Below are 14,214 nucleotides of genomic sequence, written 5' to 3' on the forward strand. Positions count from 1 at the left end.
TTTGTAATAGAACCTAGCAACCTACCTTGGCTTCTTTGTTGGTGAAGGTGAAACGCAGTGGTCTGGGGGTGGGGGGAGCCGTGGTTTTGTCTAAAGTAGGTGGGACTGGATCACACCGCGACCGTCCCCACTCCCAGCTGCTATCAGACTGGGAGCCAGCAGATGCCACGGCAGAAAGCTACCAACAGAGGGAGCGGGCAGCAGGGAGGCTCAGGCATGAGTGGGGCCGTGACACAGCAGCAGCACCTCCAGATGTCTAAAGCTGAGTCACCCCATTGCCTGTGGTGTGACCTTCCACCTCCCCTGGGGGAAAAGAGGCGCGACGTTGTTCTCCACGTCTGAATTCCATATACCCAAAGGTTACTGATACGTGGTACCCTCTAGTAGTCTTTGGATGTCCTGAGATTAGTGATCCCTTATTGATTGAAAACAGTGCTTGTCGAGCACCTGGTTGGGTTAAAACCAGGTGTTGATCCTGGAGGCCTGGGGTGGGGCCCACGATGCGGCGTTCTGCAAAGCTTCCTGGAGATGTGGAAGCTGCTAGTCAGAGGGGTACCCAGTGACCCTCGAGGACTCAGCACCCTCAGTCCCTGTGGGTGCTTTAGAATTGCCCTCCAATCCATAGCTGTTTCCTCCCCTTTTTTCTAGGTGTGTGTTGGGAAACACTACCATCCTGGCTGAGTTTGCCACCGATGACGAAGTTAGCCGCTTTCTGGCACAAGCTCAGCCCCCTACACCTGCAGCAACCCCAAGTGCACCCGCCACAGGTTGGCAGTCGCTGGAGACCGGCCAGACCCAGTCAGATCCCGTTGGACCGGCTCTGAATCTTTTCGGTGGGTCCACAGGGCTCGGGCAGTGGAGCAGCAGCGCTGGTGGCAGCAGCGGGGCCGATCTTGCTGGCGCTTCATTGTGGGGGCCCCCAAACTACTCTTCTAGCTTGTGGGGAGTCCCAGCTGTGGAAGATCCCCATAGGATGGGCAGCCCTGCTCCCTTACTACCTGGTGACCTTCTGGGAGGAGGGTCGGATTCAATCTGAACTTAGAACTTTCAACTCTGACCTCGTGACCTTTTTTGGAACAGCAGCAGCACTAACTTGACCTTTTCGTTTTTTTTTTCAACTTGCAATAAATACATTTTTAAAAGGAAAAAAGAAAACGGAGAGAGAAAAAAAAGGTGGGTCATTGACAGACTGTCTGAGCACATAGTTGCCTCCCTTAACTTCAGTTTTTTCGTTTGGAATATGAATCCAAAAAGAGAACATATCACTCTTGAAATACTTGAATCATGAACGCCAACCTAGAAAGACAATGTGAAGCAAGTACACATACCATTTAAATTTAAACACAAAAAAAATTAAAAAAATTAGTTTCTAGTTTTTCACTTTTTTCATGTTATATGGAAGTTGTTGCTAAGAAACATATATACTGAAAAAAAAATAGCTTTTTAACTTTGTTTGCACTGGGTGTGTTTCCGTCCTTAGGTCTACCACGTTTGGGAGGGAGGGGAATTCAAAAGAATTGTTGGGGTGGGGGGGGAAGACTTGACGGAGCCTCACTTTAAAAACAAAAACACAGAAAACCTAAAAAAAAAAAAAAAAAAAAAAAGGAAAAAATTTGTGATTGGCTGGTTGATAAATACCAGTGTGTTCTGGCACATGTAACTGCCCAGGCATGCTCGTTCTGGTGTGTGTGTGCACGTGTGTTCATGTGCATCTGCGTGCATCCTTCTCTCTGTCTCTGTGTGTGTGTGTGTGCACACCCGTGTCCTCCTCCTCCTCCCCCACTCGATCTCAGAAAGCTGCGTTGCTGACAGTCTGCAGGCTGGCTGGCCGGCCATCTGCTTTTTATTTTTTTTTCTTTTTTTTAAACTAAGAGAACACACAAGCGCGGGGAGCCACTGCTTACTAAAGCAACTCCGTTGGGCTGCATTAAGATAAACAGAGTGCTTTTTAATGATTTCATAAGCAGGGAGCTCCTTTCCTTTTGCAAATTAGCCCGAGTGAGTTTTCTCTTGCTTTTCTTTTGACCTAGCAGTAGAGCGGAGCACTGCCAAGTCCAAAAAAGTAGGAGAGCAGGAGGCACCTCGTGGAGCAACCGTGTGTTTACTGACTTCTGTTTTGTTTTTGTTTTTTTTTTTTTTTAAAGTTCATGGCCACCGGGCACACGGAATACCCACTAAGTTTTATCCAGGCCTTTTCTTTCATCAGTCTGACTGGGAACAGGCGATTTTTTACGTACACCACGTCTCAAAGGCAGAAAAAGAACGCTGCCCCTTTCATGTCATCAGTAGGAGGAATTGAGCAGACGTGAGGTAGTGCCGAATTAAAGGTTTCCATTGGTTCTCTTTTTCGTTTTGTGAAAACGGACACAAATCGGTTGCGAGCAGCCTCCTGAGAACACCTGCAGCTTCTCCCTCTCTCTGCTCCTCTCTCGCCGAGCGTTACCTGTGCCAGGCCGCGGCGTGTTACAGCACGAGGCCATCACTGACAGAAACGTTTACTTAACGAATGTCCTTAAACCAGTGTGGACTTCAAGTTTCTCCTTTCGTTCCTCTGTGTTGTGTGTTTCCTGTGTATGTGGTTTTCGCTTAGGCAGGTATAACTTAGCAAAGACTTTTTAAGTATTGCACCTTTTTTTGGTTTTGACCTCTTTATTTTTTTTTTTTCCTTGTAATGTTGCTTTTTTTATTTCGGTATTTAAAGACTTTTTTTTTTTTTTTTAAGCATCAATGTAGTAGTACTCTGGGCCGACTAGGGGGCAACTTTTAATCCACAGTTACCACCAACATGTATGTACTTAGTTGGAATCAACATGTATCAGACTGCTTTTTGTGAAGAGTTCTAGCAGACCCGAAAACCCCTTTATACAAAGCGGATGGCTGGCGGGGCGGGTGGGGTGGGGGGAGGGGAACGTATGCCGGTAACGTGCTAGCACTTGGTGTGGACATCCCAGTCTGCATTATACTGTTTAACATAAAGTGCCGACATTCTGTACCAGCAAATACCTGCCCATTCCAACCCTTGGTGGGAGCAGACCTCTACTGTCCTCCGTAACTTGCTGCTAGTGAGGACAAGGGAGTTTTTCTTTCTTCAGCATCTTCAGTGAAGGATACAACAATGTCTAATGTATTTGACTTTTAGCTTGTGTCTGTGTGTAGGTGGGTGGGTGGGTGTGTATAGGAAAAGGCAAAAACGAATTATTTGCATTGAAGTGGTTTTAGGAGGCAAAGAATGGGAATTCTGTAGTCCTCTGGCTTACCCCGTTGATTGTAAACCTAGCCTCAGAAGAGATTGACATGCATAGTTCAAGTGAGCGTTGGCTCAGCTAAGTCTTTATGCGCCCTTTGTGGGTAGGTGGTCAGACTTGAGTCTCCAGCCTTGGTTCGGTCCCATTGGATGCCTTGTAGAAAGCTAACTGCGCCCTCTTCCTGCTCTCTGGTTGTCATCACCACCACCGTGCCCCTTCCACCCCTGCCCATGTACAAACGTCTCCTTCCGGGCCCCTCCGCCTGCTCTCTGTGTGTGAGGGAAACCCTGTGGTGTGTGGTGATGTCCAGGTGGAGAGCGGCTGTGTTTAGCCATCTACAGGAGGCGAAATCTTAGTGGCCCTGGGCCAGGAGCATGTCCTGAGCCCCCCCCCCCCCCCCCACGAGCCCGTGGCGACCCTGTCCACTGCCATGGTTCCTTGCCGTGCCCCGCCCCCACCCCCTCCTGCCTGCTGGTTCCTAGGCCTGCACTATGGGTTAGTTGGGTTCCTTACGATACTACGGTGAACGCCGGGTGCTAGAGCCCCTCTTGTTTACAAGACATAATGAGGGATTTGAAATATGTAAAAATAAACATGAGAAGCTCAAATGTTCTTCCATCTTAAGCTTAAAGGGAAAAAATTAAAAACTTAAAAAAAAAAAAAAGACCAAAAAGTGCGTATATATATACATATAAATATATATTTTAGATGAAGACTAACTCTGGGAGCATTTAACAGTGTTTTTTGTTTTTGTTTTTAACATTTATTTTCCTGCTTTAAAATTTGCAAGCATTCTCAGGAATTCTAGGGTAGGAAGCCAGTTTTTTGAAGATGGTTTATTTAACCGTATCTTATCCTAGATAGACGGCTGTTTCTTTCCTGTTAATAAACTTTTACAAGTTCCTGAAACTTCAAAAAGTTTAAACAATTTTTACTTAAAAAAATGTAAAAAGAAAAGTCTCCAAACATTATTGTCATACTGGGGATCACACATTTTAAAACACATAGAAAAAAATATTTTTTAAAAATTATGAATTTAGCAGCAACAAGTCAATTCGTTATCGTAAAAATATGGGAGAAGGTTTAGCTTTCTAAGAGCTTTATCACGGATTTATTTGAAATTGTGTGTCATTTAGTGGGAGTGTTTGGTTTGTGTAAATGGGAATGCCATCACTTTTTTCCTTTCCATTTAAGAGTGAACTGACATCTCCCCTAAAGATTTTTTTTTTTTTTTAAGGGAACCCTTCTCCCTGTCCCTCAAACCCCAGCAACAAAAGAAAGAAAGATAGAAAGAACAACTTAGAAAAACAAGTAAACTCTAATCTGTAAAATAGTACGGTTGGATTGCTGAGAATCTGTGTGAAGAGCTAGGAAATATAGGTTAATAATTTTTGGAACAAATTTTAAACATAGGCATTACTAGAGGAAAATATCTATGGACTGTTCTGTTAATGAAGAATGTCTGTCTTACCTCCCCACTTGTTACGGGAGGAGGAGAAAATAAGCAGAATCTAATGAGGAACAAGTGATTTTACTTTTTTAGCTCCCAGCTACTGTTGTGCTCATTTTAATTGCTGTTTTGAAGATCTGCTGCTTAATTACCCCCATCCCTCAGCTGGAGATGTGGAGTATTTCCTTTCAGTTTTTCCTGATGTTGAATTCTCCTTTTGTATTCCCTCCTGGGGCCAGGGGTCAGAATTCCCAAGCATGACCACAGCTTCTTTTAAACATCTAAGCTTCCCAGTGGGAAAGAAACTCCAGCTCGACAGGTAATGGGAGTGGGTGGGGTTGCTGCCTGCAATTTCTCTAAAACCACTTTAGTGCCTTCGTACATACACCCAGACATCCTAAGCAGGGGGAGCTCGTGTGTATGTGCATGTGGTCCAGTCACTCCGCAGACATCACCTACGCTTGCCCATTAAGGAAATTGGAGTGGTTCTGGACAGGCCCCAAAGGCAGTGGGCTAAATTTAAAATAAATAAACAGAAGTCAAGGAAGTTAAATACGCTTTCATGTCTGGATAATGCGGAATGCCAAGATCCTTCCTTGTGTTATTGCCCTCGTTACTGTGCACTGACTTCTCCAGGTGTGTCATTGTGACAACTGCATACAGTGATTTTAAAGTCGGTTTGTGTTGGGCCAGTCGAAAGGGGTTCCTGTTTTTCTGCTCTTGTCCTACTTTGTCTCCTCTTTTCCCCAAGCCCCCACCCCGACCCCATATCTTTCGTCAACTTGCTGGAAGCTTTGCTTTATTGGTTGGCAGTGACCTAAGAACAGGATATAGTGAGGATATAATGGAAGAGAAAAACTCTTTTCTTTCCATGGTATTCTTTGGCAAGAGCCATGTCTGCTGAGAGGTTAGGTAACTTCCATAACACTTAAAAAATTCTGTGGGAGTGGCCTCTCTCCACCACATTCTGGCATGTGTGCAGAGGTTTGCTGGTCCGCTCTCCTTAACGTAGATTTATTTTATAAACACTTTGATCATGTAAATTTGAGCTTTCCAATTTTTACTAGTTTCCTTTATTTTTTTAAACACTTGGTTACTAGTGGCTGGAGGTGCCCATCTTTCAGACATCACAAACTTGGTTTCGGTCTACCACATGAGTAGCCAAAAGGAAAAAGCACTTGTCGGGAAGAGAGGTCTTCCATCAGACTGGAGACCTCTACTGGCAATTGAAATCCAGTGCCATGACCTAATTTTAGGTGTTTAAAAAACAAAAACAAAAACAACAACAACAACAACAAAAAACACAAAAAAACACACAAAAAAAAACCAAAAACAAAAAAACAAAGTTCAGATCTCCGAGACACTGTGAAGAAATGGATGGCCCATATGGCATCTCTGATTCCTCCATACCTAGCCTTGACCTTTTCCATTCACAACATGCACAGAAGTTAACTTAGCAGTGCTACATGTTAAGGTTCCAAACCAAATTCTTCACCGGTGTCCCCCAGTAAATCAATATTATCCATTGATTGCCATTCGATCAGTTTTACTTACAGCAGCTTAATTTTCTAATCGTATGGCTCCTGTTCTAAGAACTTTCCCAACTCTTCTGATATGAATGTAGCATGAATTAACAATTGGTTCTTCCAAGTTCCTGTGGGTTGAATGTGGTATCTGAGATACGCAAAAAAAAAAAGGAAAAGAAATTCCTAAGAATTTGGAAGAGCTTATATTAATATATCTAGCAGAAACTAGCATTTCACAGGCTGTTGACTTGTTACAAATAGTCACTTGAATTTTTGCCATGGGGGCGGCAGTTTTTGTAAGGTTAACAGCCAGATTCCATATCGACCTCAGATGCTGTGTACTTTTTAATTTTATTTTTTTCTATTTTGCCATCTTGACTCTTCTCTTAAACAAAATGAAGATGTCTCTGTGCTGAGCAAAACGCTTGAGCCAAGCCTGTTTTCCTCTGCAGTGTAAACAAGATGTTTTCGGCAGACTTGGGCTGTAATAGCCATCTCTAAGATTAGGGAACAAGTGAGTCTTTATGTAGAACAGATCCCCTTCTACCCCCGCTCAGAGTTCAGATTCAGTATGTAACACGTTGTAGGATTATTGCTTGGATTTTGGGTTTTTTTCTTTTGTTTCAGCTATCTATAAGGTCTTTTACTAGGAGTAGAGGTACATTTTCAGCTGGTTGAAAAAAAAATCAAACTTTTTCTTCTCCAGTGTTTTTGCCAACTATTGTCAATCTTCATGCCTGTGCATTAATTCCGCATCTTAGCGTTGCTGCAAAAAGAAATCTTATTCTTGAGTCGCTTCCCTTCCTGTGAGTGTCCAGCTCGGTCTGCATGTGATGGTGCAGATGAAAATATTCCAGCTTCTGTGTCTGCAGCGAATTCTCAATCTGTAGACCTCAGAACCCATTCAGAAAGTGGGATGCCCTCCCCCTCTGCTGCACGCTGCACGACACCCTCTTAGCTTTCTTACCTACGAGTGCAGGGTGTCCACACAGGGTGTCCACACAGTCTAGAAACAGACAAGTATACATAATGTTGTCAAGAACATCATCAATCTTTTTTTTTTTTTTTTTTAAACCCACATAGAGTGTTCTCTGTGTTTCCAGAGTTAGTGCGTACCCTGTAATAAGTTCTGTAGGTTTACGGCCAGTGCCAAAAGTGTGTGTAATTTCCAGAGATGGTCCCTGCTTATTAATGATAGTGTTGTTTTCCTGACTTCGAATTAGACAAAGGAGGTACTGGCATCCCATTCTTTAGATTTAAAATAATTATCAACTTCAAGAACTTGTAAACATAGTAATAACCTAATAAAAATAGAACACTGACCCTCCCTCCCCTGCCCACAACACCTCCCTGCGCTGCCTGTACCACCAAAGGAAAGAGGCCATGAACATTCACAGGATGGCGGAGGCAACACTGGTCAGGAAACAGAACGACTCCCCACTGGCAGGGCATTCCTTCTGTCCTTAGGTGCGTGGTCACTAGGACTAGATCTGAAGGAATTACCAAGTATTCTAACATGTGAGTGGTTTCTAAATGGTCAATCTCTTGTAGTATCCTCCTACCACCACCACTTAAAAAAAAAAAAAAAATGACAGCAGCTGACAGTGTTTGCCGCACAGAATTTAGGTAGTTCTTGTCAGTTAGCCACACAACTTGTTTTTAACGAGAAGCTCTGCACATCAGGAAAATTGGTACCGCCCTGACCCACGGGTCTCTGCCGGACCCATCATGGGGTCATCATTGTGACAGATGCTTGCTTTCTCCATGGGAGAGGAAAGGTCAGATGGAGGCAAAAACTGTTCTGTTTTAAATAAAAAAGAATTCGCGTTTCCCCAAAGCACTTTGTGCCTCAGTTGAGTTTTCCCACTATCAGTCCTCACCTCCCAAGCCCCTGGCCTGTCCAGAGCCAAGGTTAATACGTTGAGACTGTCTTTACAAAAAGAGAAATTCCTCTTTACTGGGAACAGCAAAAGAAAAATTATGAAGGTAGTTTACAATATCATTGTAGCAGAGATGTGAAACAAAGTGCTTTTCTTTCCCTTCTCCCCTGCTTTCTGGGACCTCCCGGGGAATCTGGCGCGCCTTCTCCCTGGGCTCCCGACAGGTGTGCAAGGTTCTCTGAGGGCTGGGCGGTAGGAGGTCACCAGGGGTGAGCTGGAGCAGCCTTACTGCGGGACTAGCCTTACAGCAGAGCTTTATGGAAAGGAAGAGAGAGAGTCTTATCCTAAATGTGTTCACCAAAAATGAACAAGAGGAGGGGGAGGGGTCTTTATACAAAACAAAGCAAAAACCTTTGGAATCCTCCCAGAAGTTACATACCTTTTAAAGGTAGTATAGTTTCTCACCAAGTGACGCATTCAGCATGACACTTCTCGCCAGAAATTTCAGGATAAGTTGGAATAAATGTATTTAAAACACCACCCCTACCCCTCCCTTTTAATTTTGTCCAAGGAATTAATTACTTAAGTGTAGTATTTCTGAATGTGCCTTTGTGAGTACAGAGACCGTCTGTTTTAGAAAGAAGCTATCCGTGAGGATGAAACAGAAAGGCGGTCAGCGTAGTCTTTTTAGGGAAGTCAGCGATTCTCCCGGCGGTCCCCAGGGGCAGCTCTGGAGTTTCCATTAGCATCAATATTGCACAGTGTAGAGTTGTGTGGAAGAGATCCTGGGGCTCGGGAGGGAGAACGAGGTGATGGTGCACAGCGACAGAGACCCAGGGTCGTCCAAGCATGCAGGTCGAATTTATCTGCAGAACCTAGTTTCCTTCGTGTGTATATGTGTGTGTGCAAGCGCGCGCGTGTGGCTGTGCCTATCTGAGTTTTTGTGTTTCTGTAAGCACTGGAGAACTGAAATACGGTGATGTTCGTGACCCATTCATGCATGTCAAGAAGGCGTTTTCTAGCTTCTGCCGTGTGCGGGGCGGGCAGCACCTGTTCCCCCCCTGAGTCTGTCCTGAGAAGGCAGTTACTTTCCTCACATCCTCTGGCTGTTTATGCAAACAGGGTATTACACGCAAGGCAAAAGCTTCTGAAAGAATAAGATGGAAATGTTTGAGAAAGAAAAAAGTCTGAAGTCATATTTTATTTCTTCCGAACTATTATAGTTAAGCATAGAAATCTGCAGTGTCTCTTCATTTGTTTTTGTGTTTGTTTTCAACGATTGCACCTCTTCTCCCCATGCCCTCTCTTCTAAAGAAACCGCAAGTGAATGCTAAGGGCCATTTCCATAATTCCTCAGAACTCCCCAAAGAGGAAAACAATCCCTCCCGCAAGATTCCTTCAGCTTCATTCAGGAGACAAAGGGAGGAGAGATGCGGCTTTCTGTGCTTCTCTCTCATTCCTCTCTAATGGCCTTGAAATGTATTATTATGCAAATGTGAATTTTGATACTGAATTTAAGAAGAGGTTGTTGGATTTTTTTTTTCTTTTTTCAAAAAAAAAAAAAAGGTCCCATATGTGGTCATTCATTGCTTCTTTATTTTGTAACGTGAATTGTAACTATGCATTCTGCAAAAGGGGGGGGGGAGGGCAGAAAGGGGAAGGAAGTAGCTTTGCATCCTTGTTCTACGGTTTCTGTGTCCATGGTATCCCCACGTCCTGGCGGGGAAGGGGAGTGAGAGCGAGAAGCAGTGGAGTCTGTACAGTGAGGTAGAAAGAGGCCTGGAGTCCAGTCCTCCCCGCCGTCCCGGGGCCGGTGGGGGGGCGGGGGGGGGCATGGGGCCTGTGGTCCCTGCCAGCTGCTGTGGTACCAGATTCTCCGCCCCAGCCGTGCAGTGTTAGCCCAGGGCGACAGGGGGCCCCAAAGGCCCTAGTGTTCTCTGGGACAAAGTACTCATCCTTTCCTGAATTCAGAACCCTTTCAAGCTCAGGAAACCATGCCTCCCTCATGCTGACCTTCAAGTTAATCTTTCTGTCGGGTTTCCAGAACTTCTCCTCCTGCTCCTCCCCCTCGCTCCTTTGAATTTTTCTTTCTTCTTCCGTCATCCTTTTCGAATGAGCTTATTTATAAGGAAACTGCCCTGCTCTGTGGGGAAGGGGACTGTTGCTTGGCAGGCAGAAAGAATTCTCTTCCTCACCCCCTACCCCGCAGCCCCATGTAATCTCTCTGCGCCCTGGCGTTCATTCCGCAGAGAGCTAGTGAGCGGCGAGGTGCAGGCCACGGGAGCGCCCACAGCCTCCCCTCGTCCTGACAGAATTCCTTTGTTGATTCTGGCCTGTGGTGGGTCCTGGCACCCGCCTCCCTCTGGTCTAGGCCTTGTTTGCAGCCTGCAGTATCGTAAGCCACAGATCGTTCCACAGATCGTCCTGCCCGTTTTCAGTGTTCCCGCGCGAGCGGTTCTAGTCGATGTTCACAGTACTGTAGCGAGTGACAGACTTGATCACAGTCTCCTCGTGCCCGTGCAGGGCTGTGCAGGCGCGATCTTATCAGGGTTCCAATCTGTTAGATTGCCTTTAGACAAAAAAAAAAAACAAAACAAGAAAAAAAAATCCTGACGTTTCAACTGTCTGACACAAAACGATACCTCGAGGTACATTTCTCCTGCAATGTAGACCCCTCACCCCGCCCCTCTCCTTTTCTGACATCAGTGGGTTATCTTTTTTGAAATATGAATGTGTAAATAGTAAGATAACTTTTACAATTTTCAATTTTCTTTGCTGTGAAAGTAGTCCTAAAATATGATATTTTTCCTTTTTTTTTTTTTTAAGCCATCTGAAGTTTCAGATCTCCTTTCATGCTTAAGAAAAGAAAGTAGAACAGGTCAGGGGGAGCAGACGTGCATTTGCGGGGCGGTGGTCTCTCCATTGCCTGCCATGCACAGTGCCAGCCGACCCGAGTCTAAACCCTGTTTCGGAGAGATGCCATCTACTCCAGATCTAGTTCCAGGGTGGGGCAGTGGCTGAATTTCTCTCTTCCAGAAGATCCATCCCCTCCGGGCACTCCAGGATGTTTTTTAACCTGAGACCTTGAGCTCTCAACCTTTCCTGCTTCGCCCGCAGGCTCACTTTTAGAGTCATGGAGTAGCATCCTGTAGTTCACAAAGGGCCTTACTCCTGGCATTTCAGTCTGGCGCTGTAGAATTCACAGACTCCTCACTTTGCAGTGCTCGAGAAATGTATTGATTTCTTACCGAGAAGGAAGTTCATCTGAGACGTGCAAACCACCTTCCTGAAAGGTGTGGGCCCCCTCGGGCATTTCCCTGAATGCCACCCTACCTGAGGCTTGAAGCTGACAGGATGGAGAAGGAAATAACATTTTAACAAATGCTGCTTGTAGGATCTGTCCGCTACCGCTCTCTGGGATTTGGCCGCTCACAAGGCAGGGTCACAGTGGATCGTTTTGAACAGCTTCTTCACCAACACCTCTTTCCCGCTCCACCCCCACCTCAAAGATCAACCCTGTATCTGTCTAGAGGCTGTTTTTAGTTTGAGCCCCCGACCTTGTATAGTGACGACTTCCTCTGAAGGGAAGAAGCTTGAGAATAAATGCACATCTGCTAGCTCACCGCCCACCTTCTGATTTGGGGCACTGACCACCTTAGGATTTTATTTCTCATGTTTGTTTGAAAGGTCCCTTTTCTGTCCATCTCCTTCCTCTCGTCCCCCGTCAGTTCTCCCTGCCCTCACGTCGTCCACGAGGCCCCCAAAGGGCTTTGCTGATCTCTGCACTTCTTCCCTGGGACCCTCCCCCGCCGCCGCCCTTTGCACACGCCAGTGACCAAAGTGTGTCCAGCGACCTCACAGAAGTCATCAAAAATGGTGCCTGCACCACGAATGTGCTCACAGAGACACGTGCACAAGATTCTGCACCCTTGGCCTTAACCTCTGTATGACTTAAGGTGCAGGAACATTTTTAACAGGTTATTAAAAAAAAAAAAAATCCTTCTGGGAGGGAAAAGCAGACGAAACAGCTCAATTGTGCCCACTCCTAACTCTACTATTTGCCTACAACTTCATTCTGTGCCCACCCAACCCATCCCTGTTTTGAGTAACCAAAAAGAGACAACAAAAGCAACCTGAGGAGAGGTTTCTGTACTATTTTATCTTTCTCCATTTAGCTGGAGATATAAATGCTGCTTTGGGTTCCATAATCCTAGGGGCTATGTTTACATAGTAAAATATATCCTACCAAATCAGGAAACAAGCATGGGGATCTCTGCAGTGAGAGAGAGCTAATTAGGTCACCGATGGTGAACAAGAGAAGTGAGGGGATCTGGTGGGAGGGGGACACGGGGAGAGAAGATGGAGAAGCGCTCCCCTCCTCCTTTCTCCGCCCTTGACTTCTCTCCTTGCCCCCTTTGAACAGAAGGCACAGAGAAGGGCATCAGAAAGAGGCTGGAGTTTTAAAAGGCAGCTTTCCAACTTTGCACACAAACAGGTTCACAGGAAGGTACAGCAAAAAATCTTCTCATCTGAAACACTCAGCAGAAACAAAGCCTCCCAACCCGACTCCACAGCCGCACATAGTGACGCTCTCTGCAAGTTACCTAGAAGTGTTTGGTTTTCTTATACTTGAAATAGCTTTGATGATGTTACTTTGGCGGCTTTCTTTTCTCTCTTCTGGTGGGCGACAGAGGAAGCGGATGATGGGATTCAAGGAAGTGTGAGGGGAGAAAAGGGAGGATATGGCATTGTCTTTTTGTGTGTGTGTTTCTTTAAACATATAGAGGTTTAATCAAACTCCCATGTGTTGAAATTGCTCCTCATGTTACTGGTTTTACATGGACACAGAAACTAGGCACTTTAGAGGTGCACTTGCATGGCAGGCTGGGCCCCCCTTTTCTCTGTTTTATTTTACTTTTTTTAGTATAGTGGTACTTAAAATCACTGGTTCACTTAAAGAAAAAACAAACAATAAAATGTTAAACTCTACTAATGTACAAATAAGCTGAAAAGTTGCATTTTATGTGTATTTTTCGCCATAGCAGGTACTGTATTTCTCATGCTGGATTTAAAAAAAAAAACAAAAACAAAAACAAAAACAAAAAAAAACAAAAAAAAATCTCAAAAACCAACAAAAAAAAAAAACTAAAGGGTGGTGTTTATTGGATTGTGACAGGTTGCGTACTGAGGAACTAAGTCGCCGTCATTTCATTAAAACTGAGAGATGATGTAATGCATATGTAAGAGTTTTCTGAAGGGTTTTTTTGGGCTTTTAAACAGCTTATTTTTGTTTTGTTTAGTTTTTTATTTTATTTTATTTTGGAAAGATATGATTGTATTATGTGCAACTCAGTTGCTTACATTATAACTACAAAATATTTTTGGGTTCCTGGAAAAAAAAAAAAAGAAAAAAGACTAATAAATGTGTTTGGCTGCTAAGCATTGATTGTGGCTTCCTGTTTTATTCCGCTGATTTAGTTGGCTTGTTTGTGGAAGGTTTAGATTTTGTTTCTTCTTCTCTAGCCCTCCCTGCTCCACACACGGAAGCTCCCCGAAAGTCAGCATCTGAACTGGGCCTCCGTGGTCTCTGTCCTGCCCTGTGAGGTCATGGCTGTTGGGGTGGTCAGAGTGGCGGGTGGGCCGTGGCCCCGGCTCCCCGCTGCCTGCCCCCTGCTGCGGGGTCCAAAGTCTCTAAAAGAAACTGATGTTCTCCTTCTGCCTCTTGTTGTCCTGTTGAATCCCTACTTGCCTTTGGAGTGAGAGCCACGAGAGCGGAGAGAAGCGCCCGGTGGAGGCCGTGGTCGAGAACCTGCCCGCGACGCCCGCTCCCGCAGCCTCTTACCCGTGCTTAGCCGCGCAGACAGAGACCCGGTAGACATGTGGCCCCGAAGCGCCTCTAGAATGGCAAAGGGGAGGAACGGGAGGAAACGAACATTTTCTGATTCCCAGGTACTATTGTCTGACTTAATTCTCAGGATGCTTTGCCAAACATGGCAGCAGACGCGTTCCTTGAGGAAACTGTCTCAGAAGAACTTAAATGAGCTGCTATAGCGCTGATGGACTGCTTACCATAGACCGGGCGCTGCTCAGGGAGCCCTGTAACATACAGGCAC

At 45.2% G+C, this 14,214-nt stretch overlaps 1 protein-coding gene across 10 annotated transcripts in view; it reads left to right on the forward strand.

Annotated features, from left to right (window-relative positions):
- The window catches only part of TNRC6B (trinucleotide repeat containing adaptor 6B), a 263,359-nt gene extending 249,816 nt beyond the window's left edge, over positions 1 to 13,543 (forward strand). For all 10 annotated transcript variants that reach the window (XM_047741007.1, XM_047741002.1, XM_047741000.1 and 7 more), the window contains one exon: positions 649 to 13,543. In XM_047741007.1, coding sequence (XP_047596963.1) covers positions 649 to 1,036 — 388 coding nt within the window. In that variant the 3' untranslated portion in view covers positions 1,037 to 13,543. The remainder of the gene's footprint in view (positions 1 to 648) is intronic.
- Positions 13,544 to 14,214: the final 671 nt, after the last annotated feature.

Source organism: Lutra lutra, chromosome 8 (genome assembly GCF_902655055.1).
Source record: "Lutra lutra chromosome 8, mLutLut1.2, whole genome shotgun sequence".
NCBI lineage: Eukaryota > Metazoa > Chordata > Mammalia > Carnivora > Mustelidae > Lutra > Lutra lutra.